We start from the raw sequence: 20752 nt of genomic DNA, 5'->3' as shown, positions 1-20752 counted from the left end.
TGGAGGCTTGGTCCTTTGGTTGCCAACTTGCCTTTGCTTGAGCCTTGAGCCTCTCCCTATTATCTATATAATAGGCCCTCCCCCAACCCCATCCTCACAAGTGCTCATTGCTCAACCCTCCCCTCACAAGTGCTCATTGCTCAAGTCCATCCTCTCCCTTGAGTCCCCTCTAGGATCTCTTCCTCTTCCTCAAGGCTCAAGCCTCTCCCTCTTCCTCAACTTTCAAGCCTCTCCCTCTTGAGTCTTCCTCAAGCCTCTCCCTCCCTCTCCCTCTCTCCCTCTTTCTGAAGCCTCTCCCTCCCTCTCCCTTTCCTTCTCCCGGGACCCTTCTCTCCTCTTCCGCCATGAGAGAAAAGCATGAAGCCTTTACTTTGCATGGCATTACCCATGAGAAGAACGAGGTGAAGCCGGGGGCATGGAAGTGGACTTGCAAGTATTGTGGCAAGGCCTACACTAGTAGTGCCACTAGGCTTCTTGCACCTCTCTCCAACATGGAGGTGGCAAATTGCACCCTGCAAGATGATCCCTCAGGACATTTCCGATAGCATTGTGAAGAAGTACTCCTTGCTTGGCACAAGCACGTGATAGTGGAAGAGTCCCCCCCCCCCCCCCCCCCCCGCACCCACGCCCCCGCCGTTGCCGCCGCTCAAGATGAAGTCATCCCGCCGGCAGGGGATACATCCTCCTCATCCTTCTCCGCATCCTTCATCCCCTTCACCAACTCCAACCCCTCATCAAAGAGACCACGTGAGTTTGAGGTTTCACACAAGAGGCAAGCCACTCTTGGAGGCTCCATTGGAGAAAATGTGGCCTCTCTCTTGGGTTCGAGCAAAGCAACAAGACGCAAATGTGGAGATTGCACGCAAGGTCATTGAGTGCAATCTCACATTTCGTGTCTTAAAACTTCTCAATGGCAAAGGATGGTGAGGGCCATTGCCGAAGTAGGACCATGCCATGGCCCTTGGCATGGTATCACCTACAATGACATGCACACGAAGGCACTTGATGAAGAAAAGGAGAGAGTCAACAAGACTCTCGAGCCCGTCCGAGCAGGATGGGTGAAGTATGGGTGTTCCATTCTCTCCGACGGATGGACTGATAGAAAGAAGAGGGGCATCCTCAACATTCTAGTATCTTGCCCTCTTGGAACTTCTTGCGGGTTGTGGATGCTGGAAAGGCGGGGAAGAAAACCTCGGGCAATTTCATCTATCGCTACATTCGACAAGCCATAATCGACGTGAGATACAATTTTAATTTTTGAGTTTGAAGCTTGAAAGTTTAGCCTTTGCCTTTTACGCAACTTTCAAGTCTTATTTGTTTTTCTTTTTCATGCATCCATCATCCTTTTAGGTTGGCCTCGAAAATGTGGTTCAAGTGGTTACGGACAATGCGTCCAATTGCCGCAAGATGGGTCGCTTGCTTGAGCAGGAGTTTAAGTCCATAGTATGGACTCCTTGTGCCTCTCATTGCCTTGACTTGCTTATGGAGGACATAGCCAAGTTAGAGTGGGTGAAAAATTGTCACCCTATTCAGTCAAAAAGTCAAGGCCCTTGCTATCTTCCGCCATCACAGCGACTTGGAGATGAAGAAGCCATCCTTGACGCGCTTTGCCTACATGTGGCTTCTTCTAGAGCGCCTTTATGATGTCATGCCTAAGCTCCAAGTAACAGTGGTTTCACCGGAGTTGCAAGAATGGATACAAGGTGAGATACCTTTGCGTGTTGATGAGGCAAGAGCCATTCAACGGCTATGCTTGGGAGAGGAGTTTTGGCGCCAGGTCCGCGCCCTACTCCCTTGTATAGGGTTTTATGCATGACAGACATGGAGGGGGCTACTATGGGGCTCCTCACTCACTTTATGAGAGAGGCCATTGTTGAGATTACCCACACCACAATCCTCGATGAGTTTGATCCAGAGTATATGCTAACAAGGTAAGTAAGATTCAAGAACAAGAAATAAACTAAAATAGAATGTTGAATCTAAATACTTGTTCTTTCGTTTTTCTCATATAAGATTTTCTTTCTTTATTTTAAAATTCACAATGATCCCCTTGAGGCTACTCCTCGACGTGATGCTATCTTGGCACTCGTGGAGAAAAGATGGAAGTGGATGAAGAGGTCTATCCATGGCCTTGCTGCTTTGTTGCATCCTGCCTACAAAGCACTCTCACTTTTCACTGATCAAGACTTGCTTTCAGCTAGGGATGCTTTCTTACCGAAAGCATTACTCGATGATGAGAAAGGGCAATTTCAGTTCTTACAGGAGCTCATCAACTATAATGATCAAAGGGGCCCCGCAACCGCTAACCACTTCGCACCAAGTTACTAAATTATGTGTAGATACTAGAATCTTGAACATCCTTTATTTTTATTGTGGATTAGGATTGCTCTTCGGGTGCATGTGAGAGGAACTGGAGTTCCTACTTATATACACGAAGTTACACAATCGATTGAGCGCGAGACAGTTAGAGCGGTTGGTCTATTGCCGCAATAACTTGCGCATGATGCGTGCAATACACGATATGAGTCAAGCTAGACAAGTATATTGTTATGTAACATGTTAGACTTATATAACTTTCAATGTTTTATTATTTAGTCCCTAATCAATTATTAAACTTGTAGATAAACGTCGATGAATTCAAGTTGATGGTGGACACTCTTAAAAGTGTCCACAAGGAGCGTAATGCAGAGGAGGAGGCCATATATGCAGAGCTCTATAAAGAGCTAGTCACTCGCACTCGTCGTGGCCGCTGAGCTAGAGGTGTAGTACAGGTTTGGCCTATTCTTACTTTTGGCTCTGATCGTCCAGTTGCTACCTATGTGAGACATGGCTCAATGAGTTAGAGCTCTATCCCCGCAACGGTTAGAGTTGAGGATGCTTTCATTGCGGAGTCTTCTTCGGTAGTTCATGGTGATATTAGGAAGCCGAATATGATCATGAGGCAATGATGAGGGCAACGTTCTTAGCGATGGGGATTTTGGTGGAAGCTCTTAGGTGTTCTCCTCTAGTGAGGATATTGAAGAGCCTAGCGATAGCTTTGAGTCCTGGCATAGATGGTGACATAGGCTTTTAGCCTCTATAGTCCTCTATGGGCTTTTTGCATTTTTGTACTTGCTTTGTGGCATGCTGACTTTTGCGGCTTTATATATTGTCACGACCCTGTGTTTTTTTCTGGACAGTATGCAGGTGTGCACGGGGACATGGTGGACAGTGTGAATGGCATCAAATTAGAGTTAAAAAGGAAGCCCATGTGTGGACAACCCCAAGTGTGAAGGGGGCAAAGACACTTTAATTTAAAAAGGTTTTATAACCTTTGGTGGGCAAAAAATAAAAGTTTTAAAGGTTTTAAAACCTTGGGAGGCCCCTAAGCAATTTATAGAGGCTATTCCACTTTTGGAGGCCCACGACTCTCTTCTCTCTCTCTTTCTTTTGGGGAGGAGTCGTGCAAGCTGGTTGTATGGAGGAGAAGATATGGCAGGCCGGTTGATTGCGTGTATGGGTCTCTCCTTCTTCCTGGTGAAAAGCTACGCAGGTCTGCAGGGAACAACCGGTGGGCTGGACTGCAGGTTGTGCTGGACGGAGAGCAGGTTTTCTCGTGCTTCTTTCTCTCTCTCATGGAAGCAAGCGATGGGCTGCAGGCAGCTGTAGGAAGCGCACAACTGCAGAGGTGCTGGACTGAACAGGGCATGAGAGGCTCTCTTGGAAAGAGGGGACTGCAGGAGAAACAGGGGCGTACACGTGGGGACAGCCAGTACTGCTCTCTCTCTCTCTCTCTCTCTCTTCCTCTGCTGAAAAGTGGATAGGCCTGCAGGAAGGTCTGGGCGGGCAGATGCAGCACAGACACGTGCTTTACTGGCTTGGAAGAGAGGCTGGTGGGCTGGCTGCAAGAAGCGCCCAGCCAACAGATTCTCACGCTCTTTCTCTCTTGAAAGGAGGCCGGCTCTAGGAAGTGCAAGACAGGTTTCTCTCTCTCTCTCTCTCTCTCTCTCTCTCTCTCTTTCTTTTGGAAGGAGGCGGGCAGAAGGAGGCGCATAGCCGGGACTGTTTTGGGACAGTTTATGGGCTGTTTTTGTTTGGCTGCAAATTCAGCTATGTACTTGGGTTTCCGGCTGCAAGTACAGGTCACTTGGTTATGTTTCTTGGCATGGGAATGATGCAAGCTCGCATGGCTGCGTGCTCATGGAGCAGATTGTTTTCTTCCTGCTAGAAAGGAACAGAGGGACCTAGAGTTATGGGCATCTCTATGTTTCCAGATGTTTCATGAGGGAACAGGTAACTAGATGTATGCCGTTGTTGGCATTGTTGTTGAATGGTGCCATGAATGGTTCTGTATGGAAACAGGACAGAAGTTTCAAAGGGAAACAGGCCTAAGGGTTTCATGTGGAAACAGGTCGTAGATTTCTCGAGGAAACATGTTTTGGGGTTTCTCCAGGAGATAGGTCACATGCAGGCAGAAGGTACAGGACTGGACACATGTTTGGTACAGCCTTGCTACTGATTGGGCAGGGGACAGTGAATCCATGACAGAGATGGATAGTACCCTTGGAAGATAGAGAGGGTTGGTACAGGTGTGTCGACTGTATGGTATGCTGTGCTGTGATGCGAGTTCTCTTTTGAGAGAGAGTTTGGGAGTCTGTGTTGTGATGCAGAAGCACTGGATGTGTCAGGGTGTGATGCTGTTCATAGTGTGAGAGGCTATGGATGGTTGTGGCAGCCCTGATCATGGGAGAAAGCTTCTGTATGCAGACTCAATGTGAGAGAGTCTTTCGATGTGAACAATGGCTGGACTTGTTTGTGGATGTCAAGTGGACAAGAAGCCATGATGCAGGTTCTTTGCAGGCTTCAGGGGTTCTAGTGTGACGGCTGAGTTTCCAGCCTTATTGTAATCAAAGCTCTTAAAATTAATTAAAGAAATACCGCAAGGGGCGCCACTGCGTTTTGGGGCCAATTGGTGTCCGTGTACTGTTTGCAGGAGCACTCTAGCTCCCCCTGTTTGTTTTCCTTTTCTAGGTCCTCAATGGCGTTGAAGTGTTCTATGTGCGAGTGTCTGTTTCACCGCCCGTCAGGCCGGTTTCAAGGTTCCATTGCCGGACAATTGCCAACTTTCCTTAGGGGGCGAGCTCGTGGTTGTCTCATGAGAGTCACATCAAAAGCTTCAACATGAGGAAAGTGAAAAGGAAGTGCAGGACACAGTGCAGGATTGTGTGTCTTTGCCTATATGAGGTGAAGAGCAAGAGCTAAAGATGAAGCTCAGGAGAAAAGACACCAAGGACAAGAAGTAGTTGGCCAGGAACAAGAAGCAGTTGAAGTGTTATGGTGCAGGAGATGCGTTGAAGGCTATGGCTTTCGACAGTTTGTCACCAGTCATATCTTCATAGAGGCTTTATGGGTTCGGAAGACAGTTTCTTTCTATGTTAAGCAGTGGTGATCTACTATGCTTCATCGAGGACTTGTGCTTACCACTTGGGTGGAGTGCAAGCAGGTTTTGGGTGCCTGAGGATGTATCAGATGAGGCTCAGACGGAAGCGGAGGAACTTGACGAGGTTCTTATTTCCGAGCAGATACTGGCACATAAGGAAAGAAAGGTACTGGGTAAAGTTTCCCGTCGCTATCCTGTGAAGTTCAAGTGCTGTTCACTGATGGATGCAAATTGGATGGAGGAGGTTCACTGATGGATGCGAAGTGGATGGAGGAGGGTGACTTAGCAGATTCACCTCAGGATTTGTAGCTTTATCTTGATGCCTTTGAGTTGGAGTCGACTTTTGTTACGGCTCATTCAGGTTCAGCAGAGCATAGGTCTAGAGCATTGCCTGATGCTCAAGAGGGGGGTAGCACCTCCGCTCCCTTGTTACAGACAGGCTCATTTGTTATCTAGGAGTCGCTTGGTGACATCTTTGAATTCACCCGAAGGTACTGAGACTGACAGTACATCTGCTTATGGGACTTCTATGATCTTGTGTTCTAGACACATGAGATGGTAAAGTTGGGTATGGTTCACAGTCGGCCGCACCTTGAACTATAACTGCAACTATGGATAGCTCTATGGAGGGCATAAGTCTTGCGAGGAGTCCTAGAGTTGGTTTGGTTCATGGATATATGGATCGAACTCTGTTTGTGCATGTATGCATTCACTTTTTGAGGTAGAGGTATTTTTGTATTCTGGTGCCATTGGATCCTGGTACCATTGAGAATACATTGGGAAATACTCTGGATTGTGTTGTGTGCTGCATGTATATTGGTATGATACATCAAGTGCTTTATTATGTTCATGGATGCACCGCTGGGTGTGACTCCTACGGGATGGCCATGAGACATATGTGGGAAGTACTTCGTGGATGTAGTGTTTGGATGCATTGAGTGCTTTCATATGCTCATGTTGTACCATCAGTCGTGGGTCCTGCGGGATGCCCATGGGCGTAAGGCTTGCGAGCAGCCCTTAGACTGTTACTTTTGAGTAGGTAGAGCATCTTGGGGAGCATATTGTTTGCAAATGCATATGTGTCATGCATATGTGTGCCATATGTAGAATGATGCATGGTTTTGTTTTTGGCTAACACAGTTAACGTGTTTCCATTTGGTTTTAGACTTTTGCTGTAGGTTCTGAAGGAACAAGCAAGAGTGGTGTGTCACTTTGACGTGACAGTGTGACCTATTGTGCAGGATGATTGTTTTATCATCCAGATGCATTGGAGGGCCATTGTTTTTGCCATATGGGGTGTCTTTGCTCATAAGATGCTTTACTATGCCATTGAGTGCAATCGAGGACGCTTGCCATTTTTCAAGAGGGGGGTATGTCACGACCCTGTGTTTTTCTCTGGACAGTATGCAGGTGTGCACGGGGACATGGTGGACAGTGTGAATGGCATCAGATTAGAGTTAAAAAGGAAGCCCATGTGTGGACAACCCCAAGTGTGAAGGGGGCAAAGATACTTTAATTTAAAAAGGTTTTATAACCTTTGGTGGGCAAAAAATTAAAGTTTTAAAGGTTTTAAAACCTTGGGAGGCCCCTAAGCAATTTATAGAGGCTACTCCACTTTTGGAGGCCCACTACTCTCTTCTCTCTCTCTTGCTTTTGGGGAGGAGTCGTGCAAGCTGGCTGTATGGAGGAGAAGATATGGCAGGCCGGTTGATTGCGTGTATAGGTCTCTCCTTCCTCCTGGTGAAAAGCTGCGTAGGTCTGCAGGGAACAACCGGCGGGCTGGACTGCAGGTTGTGCTGGACGGAGAGCAGGTTTTCTCGTGCTTCTTTCTCTCTCTCATGGAAGCAAGCGATGGGCTGCAGGCAGCTGTAGGAAGCGCACAACTGCAGAGGTGCTGGACTGAACAGGGCATGAGAGGCTCTCTTGGAAAGAGGGGACTGCAGGAGAAACAGGGGCGTACACGTGGGGACAGCCAGTACTGCTCTCTCTCTCTCTCTCTCTCCCCCTCTGCTGAAAAGTGGATAGGCCTGCAGGAAGGTCTGGGCGGGCAGATGCAGCATAGACATGTGCTTTACTGGCTTGGAAGAGAGGCTGGTGGGCTGGCTGCAAGAAGCGCCCAACCAACAGATTCTCACGCTCTATCTCTCTTGAAAGGAGGCCGGCTCTAGGAAGTGCAAGACAGGTTTTTCTCTCTCTCTCTCTCTCTTTCTTTTGAAAGGAGGCGGGCAGAAGGAGGTGCATAGCCGGGACTGTTTTGACACAGTTTATGGGCTGTTTTTGTTTGACTGCAAATTCAGCTATGTACTTGGGTTTCCGGCTGCAAGTATAGGTCACTTGGTTATGTTTCTTGGCATGGGAATGATGCAAGCTCGCATGGCTGCGTGCTCATGGAGTAGATTGTTTTCTTCCTGCTAGAAAGGAACAGAGGGACCTACAGTTATGGGCATCTCTATGTTTCCAGATGTTTCATGAGGGAACAGGTAACTAGATGTATGCCGTTGTTGGCACTGTTGTTGAATGGTGCCATGAATGGTTCTGTATGGAAATAGGACAGAAGTTTCAAAGGGAAACAAGCCTAAGGGTTTCATGTGGAAACAGGTCGTAGGTTTCTCGAGGAAACATGTTTTTGGGTTTCTCCGGGAGATAGGTCACATGCAGGCAGAAGGTACAGGACTGGACACATGTTTGGTACAGCCTTGCTACTGATTGGGCAGGGGACAGTGAATCCATGACAGAGATGGATAGTACCCTTGGAAGGTAGAGAGGGTTGGTACATGTGTGTCGACTGTATGGTATGCTGTGCTGTGATGCGAGTTCTCTTTTGAGAGAGAGTTTGGGAGTCTGTGTTGTGATGCAGAAGCACTGGATGTGTCAGGGTGTGATGCTGTTCATAGTGTGAGAGGCTATGGATGGTTGTGGCAGCCCTGATCATGAGAGAAAGCTTCTGTATGCAGACTCAATGTGAGAGAGTCTTTCGATGTGAACAATGGCTGGACTTGTTTGTGGATGCCGAGTGGACAAGAAGCCATGATGCAGGTTCTTTGCAGGCTTCAGGGGTTCTAGTGTGACGGCTGAGTTTCCAGCCTTATTGTAATCAAAGCTCTTAAAATCAATTAAAGAAATACCGCAAGGGGCGCCACTGCGTTTTGGGGCCAATTGGTGTCCGTGTACTGTTTGCAGGAGCACTCTAGCTCCCCCTGTTTGTTTTCCTTTTCTAGGTCCTCAATGGCGTTGAAGTGTTCTATGTGCGAGTGTTTGTTTCACCGCTCGTCAGGCCGGTTTCATATATATTCATGACTCTTTGACATGTCACATGTACATTTGTCTACTTTCATTTTCGATGCAACTTGCAAGTTGCAACATTCTAAATTTTTATGTTTTCGGTAAGTTGTAAGTTGTAACTTCTCTAAGTTTTGCATCTATATTTATATTTTTAAGTAATTTTTAATGGACCGTACCTCCACCGTATTTTTATTTTCAAAATTTAGTGGTGCGTTCCGAGACCGTATTTGAACGTATCGTACCGAATCAAACTTTTCGTAGCTGACAACTATGGTCTTTGTTGAGCAAATTCATGCACAGTCCAGGCTCAAAGCATTGGTAAGTAGTCAAACGCATTTTCTCTTGTTTACAGGGTACCCTGGATCTTGGTTTGTTCTATCCCAGGAGGGGCAGCTTGCAGCTTTATGCATATAGTGATTCAGATTGGGCTGGTGATTATGATACCAGGCAATCCACCAGTGGAAATTGTTTTTTTCTTGGCAGTTCATGCATATCTTGGTTAAGCAAAAAGCAACCCACTATTGCCACATCCACTTGCGAGGCTGAGTATAGGGTAGTCTTCACAGCTACAATAGATCGTGTATGGTTGAGGAGATTATTGGTTGATCTTCGTGAGTGTCAGTAGACACCCACCATCATTCTCACTTATAGCTAGAGTGCTATGGCCGTGGCACGAAGTCCCATATTTCATGCACGTACCAAGCACATTGAGATTCATTATCACTATGTCAGAGAGAGGCTACATGTAGAGGAGATCAGTTTATCTTACTACCCTACACAGGATAATGTTGCAGATCTGTTCACAAAAGCTTTACCTCGAGAGAAGTTTGAAGCTTTCCGCAAAGCTTTGGGCTTACTCCCATACAGAGATTGATCTGCTACCTTGTACAGGTTCACACTTCCACTAAGGGGGGATTTGTAGGCATATGCTCATTTATAGTAGTGCTACGTGTGAACATGGCTTGACCAAGGGCACTTTTTTCCATGTGGTTTTTTCCCTTGGATTTCAAGTGTGAAAGGACACTCTATCCATATAACTTTTGTACTTCTATATTGTATGGATGTGACTCACATGCAAGGGTTGACTTGCATTTGTGATCACCACACATTTTGTGTCTAGCTCTCTTTCTCTCTCTTCTATGTGAGCTTTTTCTTGCTGCATCTAACCCTCATCTGCAGGAACCCTAGCTGTGTGTGAGTGTGTGAGTCCCCTAACACCCTCAACAATCCTAACTTGGTGGTATAACTCTTCAAATCCAGTTTTGAGAAAACCCTGGTTCCATTTAGCCTCTCGAGAATGTTATCCCCTCAACAATCCTAACTTGGTGGTATCCACTCTTCAAATCCAGTTTCGAGAACACCCTGGCTCCATTTAGCCTCTCGAGAATGTAATCTATTCGAGGCATCAGGAACTTACTCTTGATAGTCAGCTTATTGAGTGCACGATAATTGACACACAATCGGGAAGAACCATCTTTTTCCTTGACAAACAGGATAGGGGCTGCAAATGGCGAGACACTAGGGCGTATGAAGCCATACTGCAACAGTTCTTGGAGTTAGCGGTCCACCTCTGATTCCATTGCCTTAGATAGGCGCACAGTTGCATAGAAACGCGTTTCATACAGGTTCGAAACGTACGAAACGTTTCGAAACGTTTCGTCCTGTATGAAACGCGTTTTTTTTCATCATCCATTTTTTTTTTTTTTTTTTTTTTTTTTGTGTACAATGTAGAGACGGATTGCATTGAGAGTTCTCTCCCAGGATTGCAGTTCAGGGCCTTGTGAGAGAAACTGGAGTACATGGGCTCTTTTTCACACGAAAAAGAGAAATAGACTCTCCTCAGCACAATTGGAGAGGCTTGTCTTTTGTCATTGCAATCTCTGATTGCTAGAACAAAAGGGTCATCCCATTGAGCCTCGCCAAGTGAATCCAGATAAGATTGATATCATGAAGTGCAAGGAGATTCCCGACATTCCTCAGGAGGAGAGAGACATCTATTCTATGCTCTATGAGGAGATCATGGCTCCGGCTCGCACTACACGATCTTCTCGAGAGGCTAGTACTAGTGGTGCACCTGCACCTCTAGAGGATGAGGCATTTGAGGACTCGGCTACCAGCAGTGACCTTGAGAGTGAGGCTGCAAAGGCAAAAGATGCAGATGAGGATGAGCATGAGGATGCAGATGAGATGCAGATAGTAGCTAGCAGCTGCTGCCAGTATCATTTTATTTGGACATGTTATTTAGTTTGAACTTTGGACATGCTATTTATTTTGATCTTGGATTTTGAGTCATGACTCATCACCCACGTGGTGATCCTTTTGATTTCTGCTTAGTCATCAGTGATCACCCACGTGATTTGTGATATCATCATATCTTACATGTATTTTGTTTTTATTGAAATGAATTCAATGTGGTCTCTAATAAGTTATGTCAACAGTTTTTTCTTTTCTATATTTCAAGTTAAAAATATACATGTTTTTTCTATTTTGTATGAAACCTTTTTGTACCCGTTTCTTACCTTTTATGAAACGTTTCAAAACGTATGAAACCCGTTTCATACCTGCCGTTTCTGAAACGCCTGGCAACTATGGATAGGCGGTATGGAAACTTGCTCGAGGGATCTGAGCCTGGGAGGAGGTCTATCTTTTGGTCATTCGATCAGGGGGAATTGGGGAGGGAGATTGTCTCGAAGAAAAATCTTCTGGAACTTGTCATGGAGAGCCTGGTACTTCTCTGAAGCACGGACCTCCGTTTGGGCAGTTTGGATATAAATCATCGCACATTGTGCGTCTCTCCCAATTTCTCGTTTAGCCTACAAGTGGCTTCTAAGAGGAAAGTTCGGGACTCCTGGCTCACACTTAATGGTCACCGGCCGGGCTGTGGACACATTCCGGGTAATCCGAAAAGTGTGCCTGTCTGAATCAATGTCTGGCTCGAACTTGTGAAACCATTGAATTCCCAAGATTATGTGTGCTCCTGCTCTTGAGTCCTACAAGAGGGCCAACCGTAGATTCTCGCACAACTCTATGCCGTGAATCACTAACTTGGCAGCTTGAGCTTCAAACTTGATGGTCATCGTCATGCCGGTGCTAAAACCATGAACCTTCTTGTCTATCGAAGTCAGTAGGAACCGGGCTCGTTGAGCAGTCTGTTCCGTGACCACATCCTGTGGCTGCCACTGTCAAACAAGACGACGACTCTCTGGCCACCTATGTAGCCAAAGGTCTTGAGCAATTTGTTGCACTCATACTGCTGGTCTTGGGCACCCTTCTGCTTACCTTCGGGCTCCCGGCTATTGATTGCACCAACTGAAGAATTGGGGTCCGAAGAACTAGGCATTGCCGTTGGGGTCTGTGTGGGAGCGAGGCTCACCAGGGAAGCCGTTGAGGCTAGGGTGGTCTTCTGTGGAGTGGTAGTCTTCTTTGAACAATCCTTAGAAGTGTGTCCTTTTGTGTGACAAAAGAACACCTAGCCTCCTTCTTGTATTGAGCTGTATCTTCTACACCTAGTTTCCCACTGGTCTTGTTTGCCTGAGCTTTGTGGTCTAGAGTAAGCTTGGGCGCATTGGTCGAGTTCTTGGAGCCAGAGGCTCCGGTGCTCTGTCATGGGGAAGACCCCGTCTGGTTCAGGCCTTTTTCCCACGAGGCGGGTGCCTTGGGAGTGGAAGGTTGCGAAGTCCCGAGCTTTCCGCCATTGTGCTTCATTTCAACACCTTGCGCAAGCGAGAGTGCATCGTTGATGGTGGTTGGCAGAAACATATGTACTTCCCACTGGATTTGCATGTCAAGGCCATAAAGGAACTGCCCTTTCTTGTTCTTGTCAAAAATGCCCAATTGCCAACATAAGTTTGAAATCTTATTGGCAAAGTGTAGAATTGGTTACGCGTTTTGACATGCTCCTTGAACTTATCTTTGAGTTACTCAAGGTAATGGGGCATAGAAACTGCTACCTGAGATCTAGGACAAACTCGTCCTAGACATAAGCTGTCGTACTTAATCTGGTGTGGGCGTGAGCCCACTAGGTCCACCATGGAATGGCCTCACCTTCTAAATACTAACTAGCCAACATTAATACGTCACTATCATTTTTTCTCATAGCAGCAAAATAAGCTTCAAATTGATGCAACTAGGAATAAAGGGTCGTGGGGTCCAGTTTACCATTATACTTATATTGAAGTTCATCCTCTCGGGAGGATGACTTGAGGAAGAAGCTGGTGTTTCTCTTGTGTCTAAGGCCGCAATAAATTTTTCGTGCTTCATGCGTTGCCTAGTGTCTTTGTGTGAAGCAGCATGGGATGCTGTTGCACGGTCTTCCATCAATCGAATCTCGAATGCTTGCATCTGCAACTCGAGTATCGAACTCGATTGCGGTAGTAACCCTTTAGAAGGGTTGTCGGGAAGGGGATTTGTTATCGGGATGCGAAAAAGAGAAGTAGAGAGGAGGAGATAGAGAAAAAAGGAGTTAGAAACGGGTTCTTTCTTCTAGGGCCAAGATCTACACCTTTTACTTTTTCCAATTTGGTGCTCTGGTCTGCGATTGCTTGCATCATCATCTGGATCATGTTGTGCACACTCATGTCTGCTGCCCTTGAAGGACTACATGCTGTTCCTTGTTTCGAAGTTCTTTGTTCTCTCTCTTTGTCAAAGCTCACCATAGTGAGAATATGCACTTCCTTTTTGGAACGCAATAAAACCATCCACTATGCGTGTGGGAGATTTTACGGAGGCTAAAAATCAAGCGTTCTTCTAGGGACAGGAGTTAGACCGAAAGGGGTGGTCCTCCGGAGTCTAGAAACCAACCACATAGGCGAAATTTTTTCTCTTTTTTCCTGGTTTTCTTGCTGAATCTTCATGCTTGAAGAAGGCTCTGATACCAATGTAACATCGATGGATAGAATCGGTAACTTCCAATGTTCAGAATTCAGCAATCTTTCGTGACGAAGATAACACACAAGAGAGAGAGAGAGAGAGAGAGAGAGAGAGAGAGAGAGAGATTAATCATAATATAAAACACCATTTCACGAAAAAAAAAGAGAGATATTAATCGTCTACTAAAGACCCAATGGGCCTATGAGACCAAAGTGATATAATAATGTCCATGGCATATCTCATCATGGAATGGAAAATAAAACAGAAAGAAAACATAAATAAAACTCAGTACGAAGGGCTTTGTGTGAATATATGCTCTTATGTGTGTGTGTGTGTGTGTGTGTGTGGATTGTGTGTGTGAGAGCATATCTTGATACAGAGTTCTACACCCACTATTGGGCACTAATGACGTTAGTGGGGATGTCGTAGTATCTAGTCCATACTATGCATAATGGAGTTGATAGTTATATAGTCTTGTGGGTTGACTACCATGAGTATATAACATGCACGTTCCTAAAAGGTGAATTTGGGCATGTTCTTGGATTCATCTAGGTATATATATATAGATATCTCACTGGGGTGATACAAAACTATCCATGGAAACTCATCATGGAATACTAAGAACATAGAAACATGAGAGCAACATCAGCTCCGAGTAGATGGTATACCACTCTCCAAAATATCAAGCATGGGGCTAATGAGTATGGTCGAGAGGTCTCCCTCAGCTATGTCACGTGAAAAGGTAGCTCGATGGCGGTGGAGCATGTCCTGGATCTGGAGCTGATGCGGTGATTGTGGCCGATGGGGGGTCCAAGGTGCCGGGCACACTGGAGGGCAGAGGCTCGGTCCGAGGTAACTCCTCATGGGCGAGGTAGGTCCAGAGCAGCTCGTGGAGGGTCCACAAGATCCAATATGTCGGTGTCCTCCACCTCTTGGGTCCGGAAGAAACTGGTGATGGTTGGCTGGTGAGGGAGGGGGCGGGGTGGCTGGGGCTGAGGCTCTCTCAAGAAGGTGTCCCTGTGTCTGCGGAGCTCAAGCAGGAAGAGGCCCAGGCAACGCTGGTCCTAGAAGTCAATGATCTTGGAGAGTGGACCGAATCCCTCACGAAATAGACAGTGAAACGTCCCGCGGATCTCATAGTATATTGGGCAGCGGCATATGTAATGCTCGTCTGTCTCAACCTCTGTGTGGCATAGTCGGCAGATCCTCTCCTCTTTGGGTCTCCGTATGAGCTTCCCGGCTCTGAAGATGCGCTCAGCTCTACCTGTCTCCACTCTGAGGCGGTGGGATGAAACCCGTATCTGGCCAATCGCAATCTGCATGGCATGGGACATGTGAACACTCAAGTAGCCCGGCTGCTGGATGAATCCATCCTCAGTGAGTGTGAGGGAGTGATCTCTGTAGAAGTGCATCTTCGTGGTGGGGAGCTCCGGAGGTGTGATCCATGTGCAATGTGTGTAGAGGCTGAGAAGATCTAGCTGGATGACCCGGTTGGTATCCTCGTGAGACAGCTGGAGAAAAGGGGAGTCCAGACTGTACTGAAGGGGGGGTAGGTGGTCCATGCAGAGCCCATATATTGAGAACCAAGTGGAAACTAGTGCATACCATACTCCAGAGTGCCCGTCAAGTGCTAGCTGTGTGGAGGACTCCAGGGCAAGCCTCGGGTACCTGTAGGGATCCATGTGACTGATGCGATGGAGGTATGTGACTATCTCGAAGAGTGCATCCACTACGATCGTGGCTGCAGCAAACTCTGCCTGGATAATCTGGTGTGGGACTGATGGTTTGCTGCGGATCATACGGGAGAACAACATGACCTCGGGCCTCTCAACTCGCTGCCAATCCTCATCAGATAAATCTGGCCTCAGAAGGCTGCTCCATATACATCAAGGCTGGTGTGACGAGGGTGTCAAAAGGCCAGCCCTTCATCATGGGCTCCTGGAAATGTGCCTGGAAGCACTGCCGCTCAAGTAAGCTCAAGGCTGCATATCCCCGCGTCACTCTGGCATGTGCTGCGGGAACCATGGTAAAGCATGGGCCACTGAAAGTGACACCAATGTAGACATAGGATGAGACAATCTCCACAGGATCCCCTCTATATGTGAAGCTCAATCTGGATGTGAAGGGGCGAGGGGTATTGAAGACCATTACCTTGGTTTTATCAAGGTTAACAGAGAGGTCCCGCTGAGTGCAAAAGTCATGTAAGGCATCCGACTGTCTCTGAAGCCCTTCGGCTGAGTCTGAGAGGAGGACGATGTAAAGTAGTATGGGGATCAATATGCCTGCCAGTGTGGGACCAGCCCTGCCTAATCCATCAATGAAGCTCGAAATCTCATCAATGTAGAGGCCGAAAAGAGTGGGCGATAGAGGGCAGCCCTGTTTCACCCCAATAGTGCTGGAAATCTTCTGTGATGTACCTCCTGGGGCTCTCACTCGTCCGGTGACGGGACCTTGGACGCTTAGAGTGCAACCCTGGCTGACTCGTCCCGGACTAGGGCTCACATGGGACCAGTTTCCACCCCAGGTCTTGCACCTTCTGTTCAAATATGTCCACATGGCATCCAAGTGCGCGATGCACGTGACAAAAGGCTACAGATTTTGTATGGTCATATTGACATCTTTTGTACCGTTTAGTATACTGAAAATACAGCTCTTTCTCTCTCTCTCTCTCTTTCTCTCTCTCTCTCTCTCTCTCTTTGACATTTGTTGGTGTCTTGCATCAAGGTTCCTATTCAGCATACTTAGGGCTGAAAGAAGGTACACAGAGCTTTCACGCATGTGACAGTTCTCTATCTTGCTGGGCTTGCTGGTCCTTGGCTTCATGTTCACCCTGTTTCTTCTAGTATTGTGCCTTGCATTCTTCTTGAACGGCCCTCTTGGGTGGCCTCTTGTTTTTGATAGTACTTAGCCTTCCGTGCTTCCCAGGTGGCCTCTTGGTCTTGTGAATCCCATCGGTTATTGTCTTCCCGGTCTTCGCGAGCTTGTTGTTCATGATCTTCTTGGTCTTTCTGTGCTTGTTGTGCTCATTTGTCCTCCTAACATTGGGTGTACAGGAGTTGCATCATTTGAAAAAAATGCCCCCATAAGGCCCTATATAAAGGTGCCCCAGCCCCCTCATTCATCATGAAGTATTCTGCACTCAGGCCTCTCCAGCAAGAAAGTCCAGAGGCAATTGGAAGAGTGAAGGAAAAGGATTTGGCATCCAGTGTTTGCTTCTAAACAACAGCCTGCTTCTGCAACTTCGGCTGACTTTAGCAGTTTCATCATCATTTGTACGTCAAAACAGTTAGTTGTACGTATTCTGTATATAATACTAGGTTACTTGTGTGTGATTGTTGTCTGCAAGTCTTGTGATGCACTTCTCTCTCTGTTAGTACTTTCACAGCACTATTAGTCTTACAATCATGTCAGAGCCTAGGATGTGTAAAATTCTCTTTTCGTTTTGAGCTTTTTCCATGAGCTCAGCAGGCTACTAGCGAACTTTGCAATTTGGTGGGGGTACAAGCTGGGGGGATAGGAATCCTTTCACTGAGATGGGAGTCCACGAACCATAAGATGGCATTGTACAGCTCTGCTTTGTCTTCAGGTTGATGATGCCAAGGCCTCCCTGGTGTAGAGACAGAAGAAGAGTGCGTCAGGAGACCTTTGCTCTGATCTGGCTGCTGCCATCCTCCCCAGACCAGAGAGTACTGAATCAGCGAACCCTCCTCCTTCGCTCCTCAATTTCAGCTGCGACTTTGTCTTAATTTGCTTGACTGTCTCTTGCAACTCTTCCTTGACCTTGGTTACAATTCCTCGGTTTGGTGGGTCCCAATCTCCAAGCTTGGCTTGATATCTAGGGACTTCAAGTGCATAAAGCTGTCCATGGAGCTTGGTGACCTGGTGCAGATCAGCCACCCCCCAACCTGTGAGGGTTGGTGGTTTGTGAGTGTTCAGGGGGTTGGGGGGTGGATCAGCCAACAGTCAACCCCCTGTAGGGGTTGGGGGTTTGTGAGTGTCCAGGTACAGGAGCTCACAACAGGGGTTCTGGCTTGTTTGAATTACAAATGCATTTATGGCTTGCTGTTTTCCCTAGAGATGCAAATTTACTATCAGAACAGCAAGAAAATTTGCAATCCTGCAATTCTAATATCAAAAGGCAAGCCCATAAAACATTGTTTACATTCACAGCACTAGATCTCAAGGATTTTGGATTGTTAGCCCTTGGTCACTAGTACCACGAACATGCCATGTCAATCCTAGATTGGCTTTGCCTTTGGCAATTATGTAACAAAAGTTCCCAAGCTTGTTTTTAGGGCTAGTTTTCCATAGTGAATTTTTTTGTATGGAAGTTAAAATTCATTTGCTCTCTGTAGCTATGTGCTTGCACATGCTTACGGTCGAGTATCTGTTCAGTTCTTCAAGCCACTAAGGCAAATACATCTGGTAAAACTTCCTCTTATCTTAAGGTTAATTTTGGATGTGAAATGAATCCAGCCCAGCTTTTGGCAAAACAACAGATTTCGAAGACTTCGCATAACAGCTTCCAGTTGCAAGGTTTTCAGGAGCACCAGAACTGCTGAAAGTGGAAATAGACACTAGAAGGATTGGTTATTGTTACAGACTGACGATTTGAAGATGGACTAGATCGAATCCAAGATCCTGACCTTGGAGGAGTGTCCAACCTGACACTTACCCATCTATTTGAAGTTGAGGAGGGGATGTCACATGTGTAAGGGCTAGGATGCATGTGTCTTGCCTATTGGAGCAGTGTACTTAAGAGAGATGCAAGGCCATTGAATGTACAAATAAACGAGAATACACTAGGATAGGGTAGGTGCAGGCCTGTGATAGGAGAGTTCTGTGCATGGATGAAACATGCCAAGTAATACCCAAGAAGCACGTCCAAGCCACTGTAATCATGCACATCTGACCAACACACAATCACACGAACTTAGGGAAAGTAAAGGGGTTCAGCTAGCGCTCACCCGCAGTGGTAAGCCACCCCAGAGCTAGAGATGAAGGCAACCATAGCAGGCCCGCTTCCTCAAGGCATGCACTTCCCATACCATGCACCTCCAATCCTCACGACCGTCACTGGTCCGAGTAGCTATTGGCCTAACACAAGTTGGGTTCCCATCTCCAATCCTCATGACCGTCACTGGTGCGAGTAGCTATTGGGCTAGCACAAGTTGGGTTCCCCTCTCCCAAGGTAGAGTCCACCACTGAACTTGCTTACAAATGAGCCACAATCCGAACTATATAGCCCAATGGCTAGTTCACACTGCTATGTAAACTGTGTCTGGCCAGGCTCTAATCACTAGCCTCATTATGTCCAAGCACGAGACATAACAATGGAGGCAAAGACCTAGGAGAGTGATAGCCTGAGAACAATCGGATAAGGCTTTGGACATTGATTTGGGAAGATTTCAATTATCGGCAGGGAACCACAGGGGTGGGCATGTTTGAATGTTTTAGGGCTTGTTTACAACCCATAAGCAACTCTAGTCTTGGCCAGTTGTCCAAGCCTGGGCCAAGGGTTGTGCATGTGAAAAGGGCCTTTGAGTGCCCAAAGTGGGAAAACTCCATTGTTTGGGCTCCCTACTGCTGGCCATTCTGCTGTAAATTTTCTCTCACTCTACAGTTTATACAATCAACAAGTGACACGTCAAAGTTAGACAGATAAAATTGAAAAGCTCCCCTTACCTCAATTTTTTTCATTACCTTGGATGTGGAGACACTCCATTGAATACATAACTTTTAAGAGTACATTATATCCTACTTGCAATCACAATCAGAAATCCGATTCTTTGTATGCAGCTATCAAGCACTGATCAAAGTTTACACTGGAACATTTCGGCTAGGAGAAGCAACATCTTCGTGTGATGCGGACTCACTGGTAAGAACTTCTAGACTACCGCAAGGTTTTTGAAGTTAATATGAGTGCCTTTTACAAGATCTATTTTGGAATTGGGAGCTTATACTTGCAGTTTTTGAAATAAGTTCCAACAGTTGCTGGTTTCAAATGAGTGTAGATGGAATTGTAGCAATGACTACTTAAAAAAGGCTGGTTTGATGCTTTCAAATGCACCGTGTTGTTCAGGTGAATGAGCGAAAACCTTGGGAGCACATTACAGACACTCATATACATAATGCAAAAGAAGCCTTTATAGGTGAAATTATGCAGATTCCGCCCATGTTCTCTGCTATCAAGGTCTTACCACCTCTCTCTGGGATGGCTCTTGCTTTTTCCTTGTCATTAGAATAGTATTGCAAAGGTGCCTTGGTTAAGGTTGAAATCCTAAATTTTTTAAGTAGAAGAACATAATGTGGAGATGGTAGCTCACAAACAAGATACATTACTATGCACTCATGCATTTAAAAAAAAAAGTTGGATCATGCAGTGTTATTCTGAGGAATTTGAGTCTCAGCCCTAGTTGAGACTATCCAGCATTGCATTTGGACTTGTGGAAAAACGGGTTGAGTGAGGCAAAGAATGGCTTGCTTAGCATGTAGGATAAAAGGGTCTTCTTTATCTCCCAAGGATCTAGTGAAAGGCCTATATATTGTAGAGTCTTTACAACAAACTATGCCATGAGGGAAACCCTACACGAAGTGAGGTCTAGATCATGGCTCTAGTTCAGGTGACCTCAGGTGTGTTGGGTATTTTGTGAATACCCTCTTTGGGTGTGAACAACCCATATTAGGTTTTGGTCAAAGGATAAGGCTTGATGCCTATAAAAGCATGTGCTTGGGTGGTTCTGTTAATATCAAGCACATCATTTGAGTCGTGCAATCTTGCTCTGTTGTTTGCTATCTCATCTCTATCTCTCTCTCCCTTTTTCTCTCTCTATCTCTCTATGTCTGTGCACCAACTTGTCATGAGTTGAACTTCCCACACATGCTCCATCCTGGCACCATGAATGCTAACATGGTGTCATAGCCACCTTAGTCACTTGAGCTATGCTTCACATGTCCTCTCTGCGTTTTTGCTGCTGCATTTTTTCTGAACTGTGCGGTATCTCATCAGATCTGCCCCCTATGCGTTTTCTCATCTTCGCTGCCCCGTGTACCTCTCCATGAGTCGCCTGCTGTCCACATCACCATCAGCTCTAGGGCAGCTAGGGCACTAATGCAGGCAGCCAAGTTGCTAGCGCGGCTTCAAGAAGACCAACAGGTGGGGAACAGCAAAACACACATGCC

The 20752-nt window shown here is 46.4% G+C and overlaps 1 protein-coding gene and 1 pseudogene across 1 annotated transcript in view; both read left to right on the top strand.

The window, feature by feature from the left end:
• The window catches only part of LOC147627712 (Pseudouridine synthase family protein), a 104450-nt gene that overhangs the window by 33757 nt on the left and 49941 nt on the right, over positions 1-20752 (top strand). The window contains exons 4-5 of the mRNA XM_086814664.1: positions 19370-19448; positions 19653-19763. Coding sequence (XP_086670790.1) covers positions 19370-19448; positions 19653-19763 — 190 coding nt within the window. The remainder of the gene's footprint in view (positions 1-19369; positions 19449-19652; positions 19764-20752) is intronic.
• Positions 1408-2753, top strand: LOC147627713 (uncharacterized; annotated as a pseudogene).

The sequence above is a fragment of the Cibotium barometz genome, chromosome 20, assembly GCF_041138505.1.
Source record: "Cibotium barometz isolate CiBa-2024 chromosome 20, ASM4113850v1, whole genome shotgun sequence".
NCBI classification, from domain to species: Eukaryota; Viridiplantae; Streptophyta; class Polypodiopsida; order Cyatheales; family Cibotiaceae; genus Cibotium; species Cibotium barometz.
This window is presented reverse-complemented; position numbering and strand designations above follow the sequence as displayed.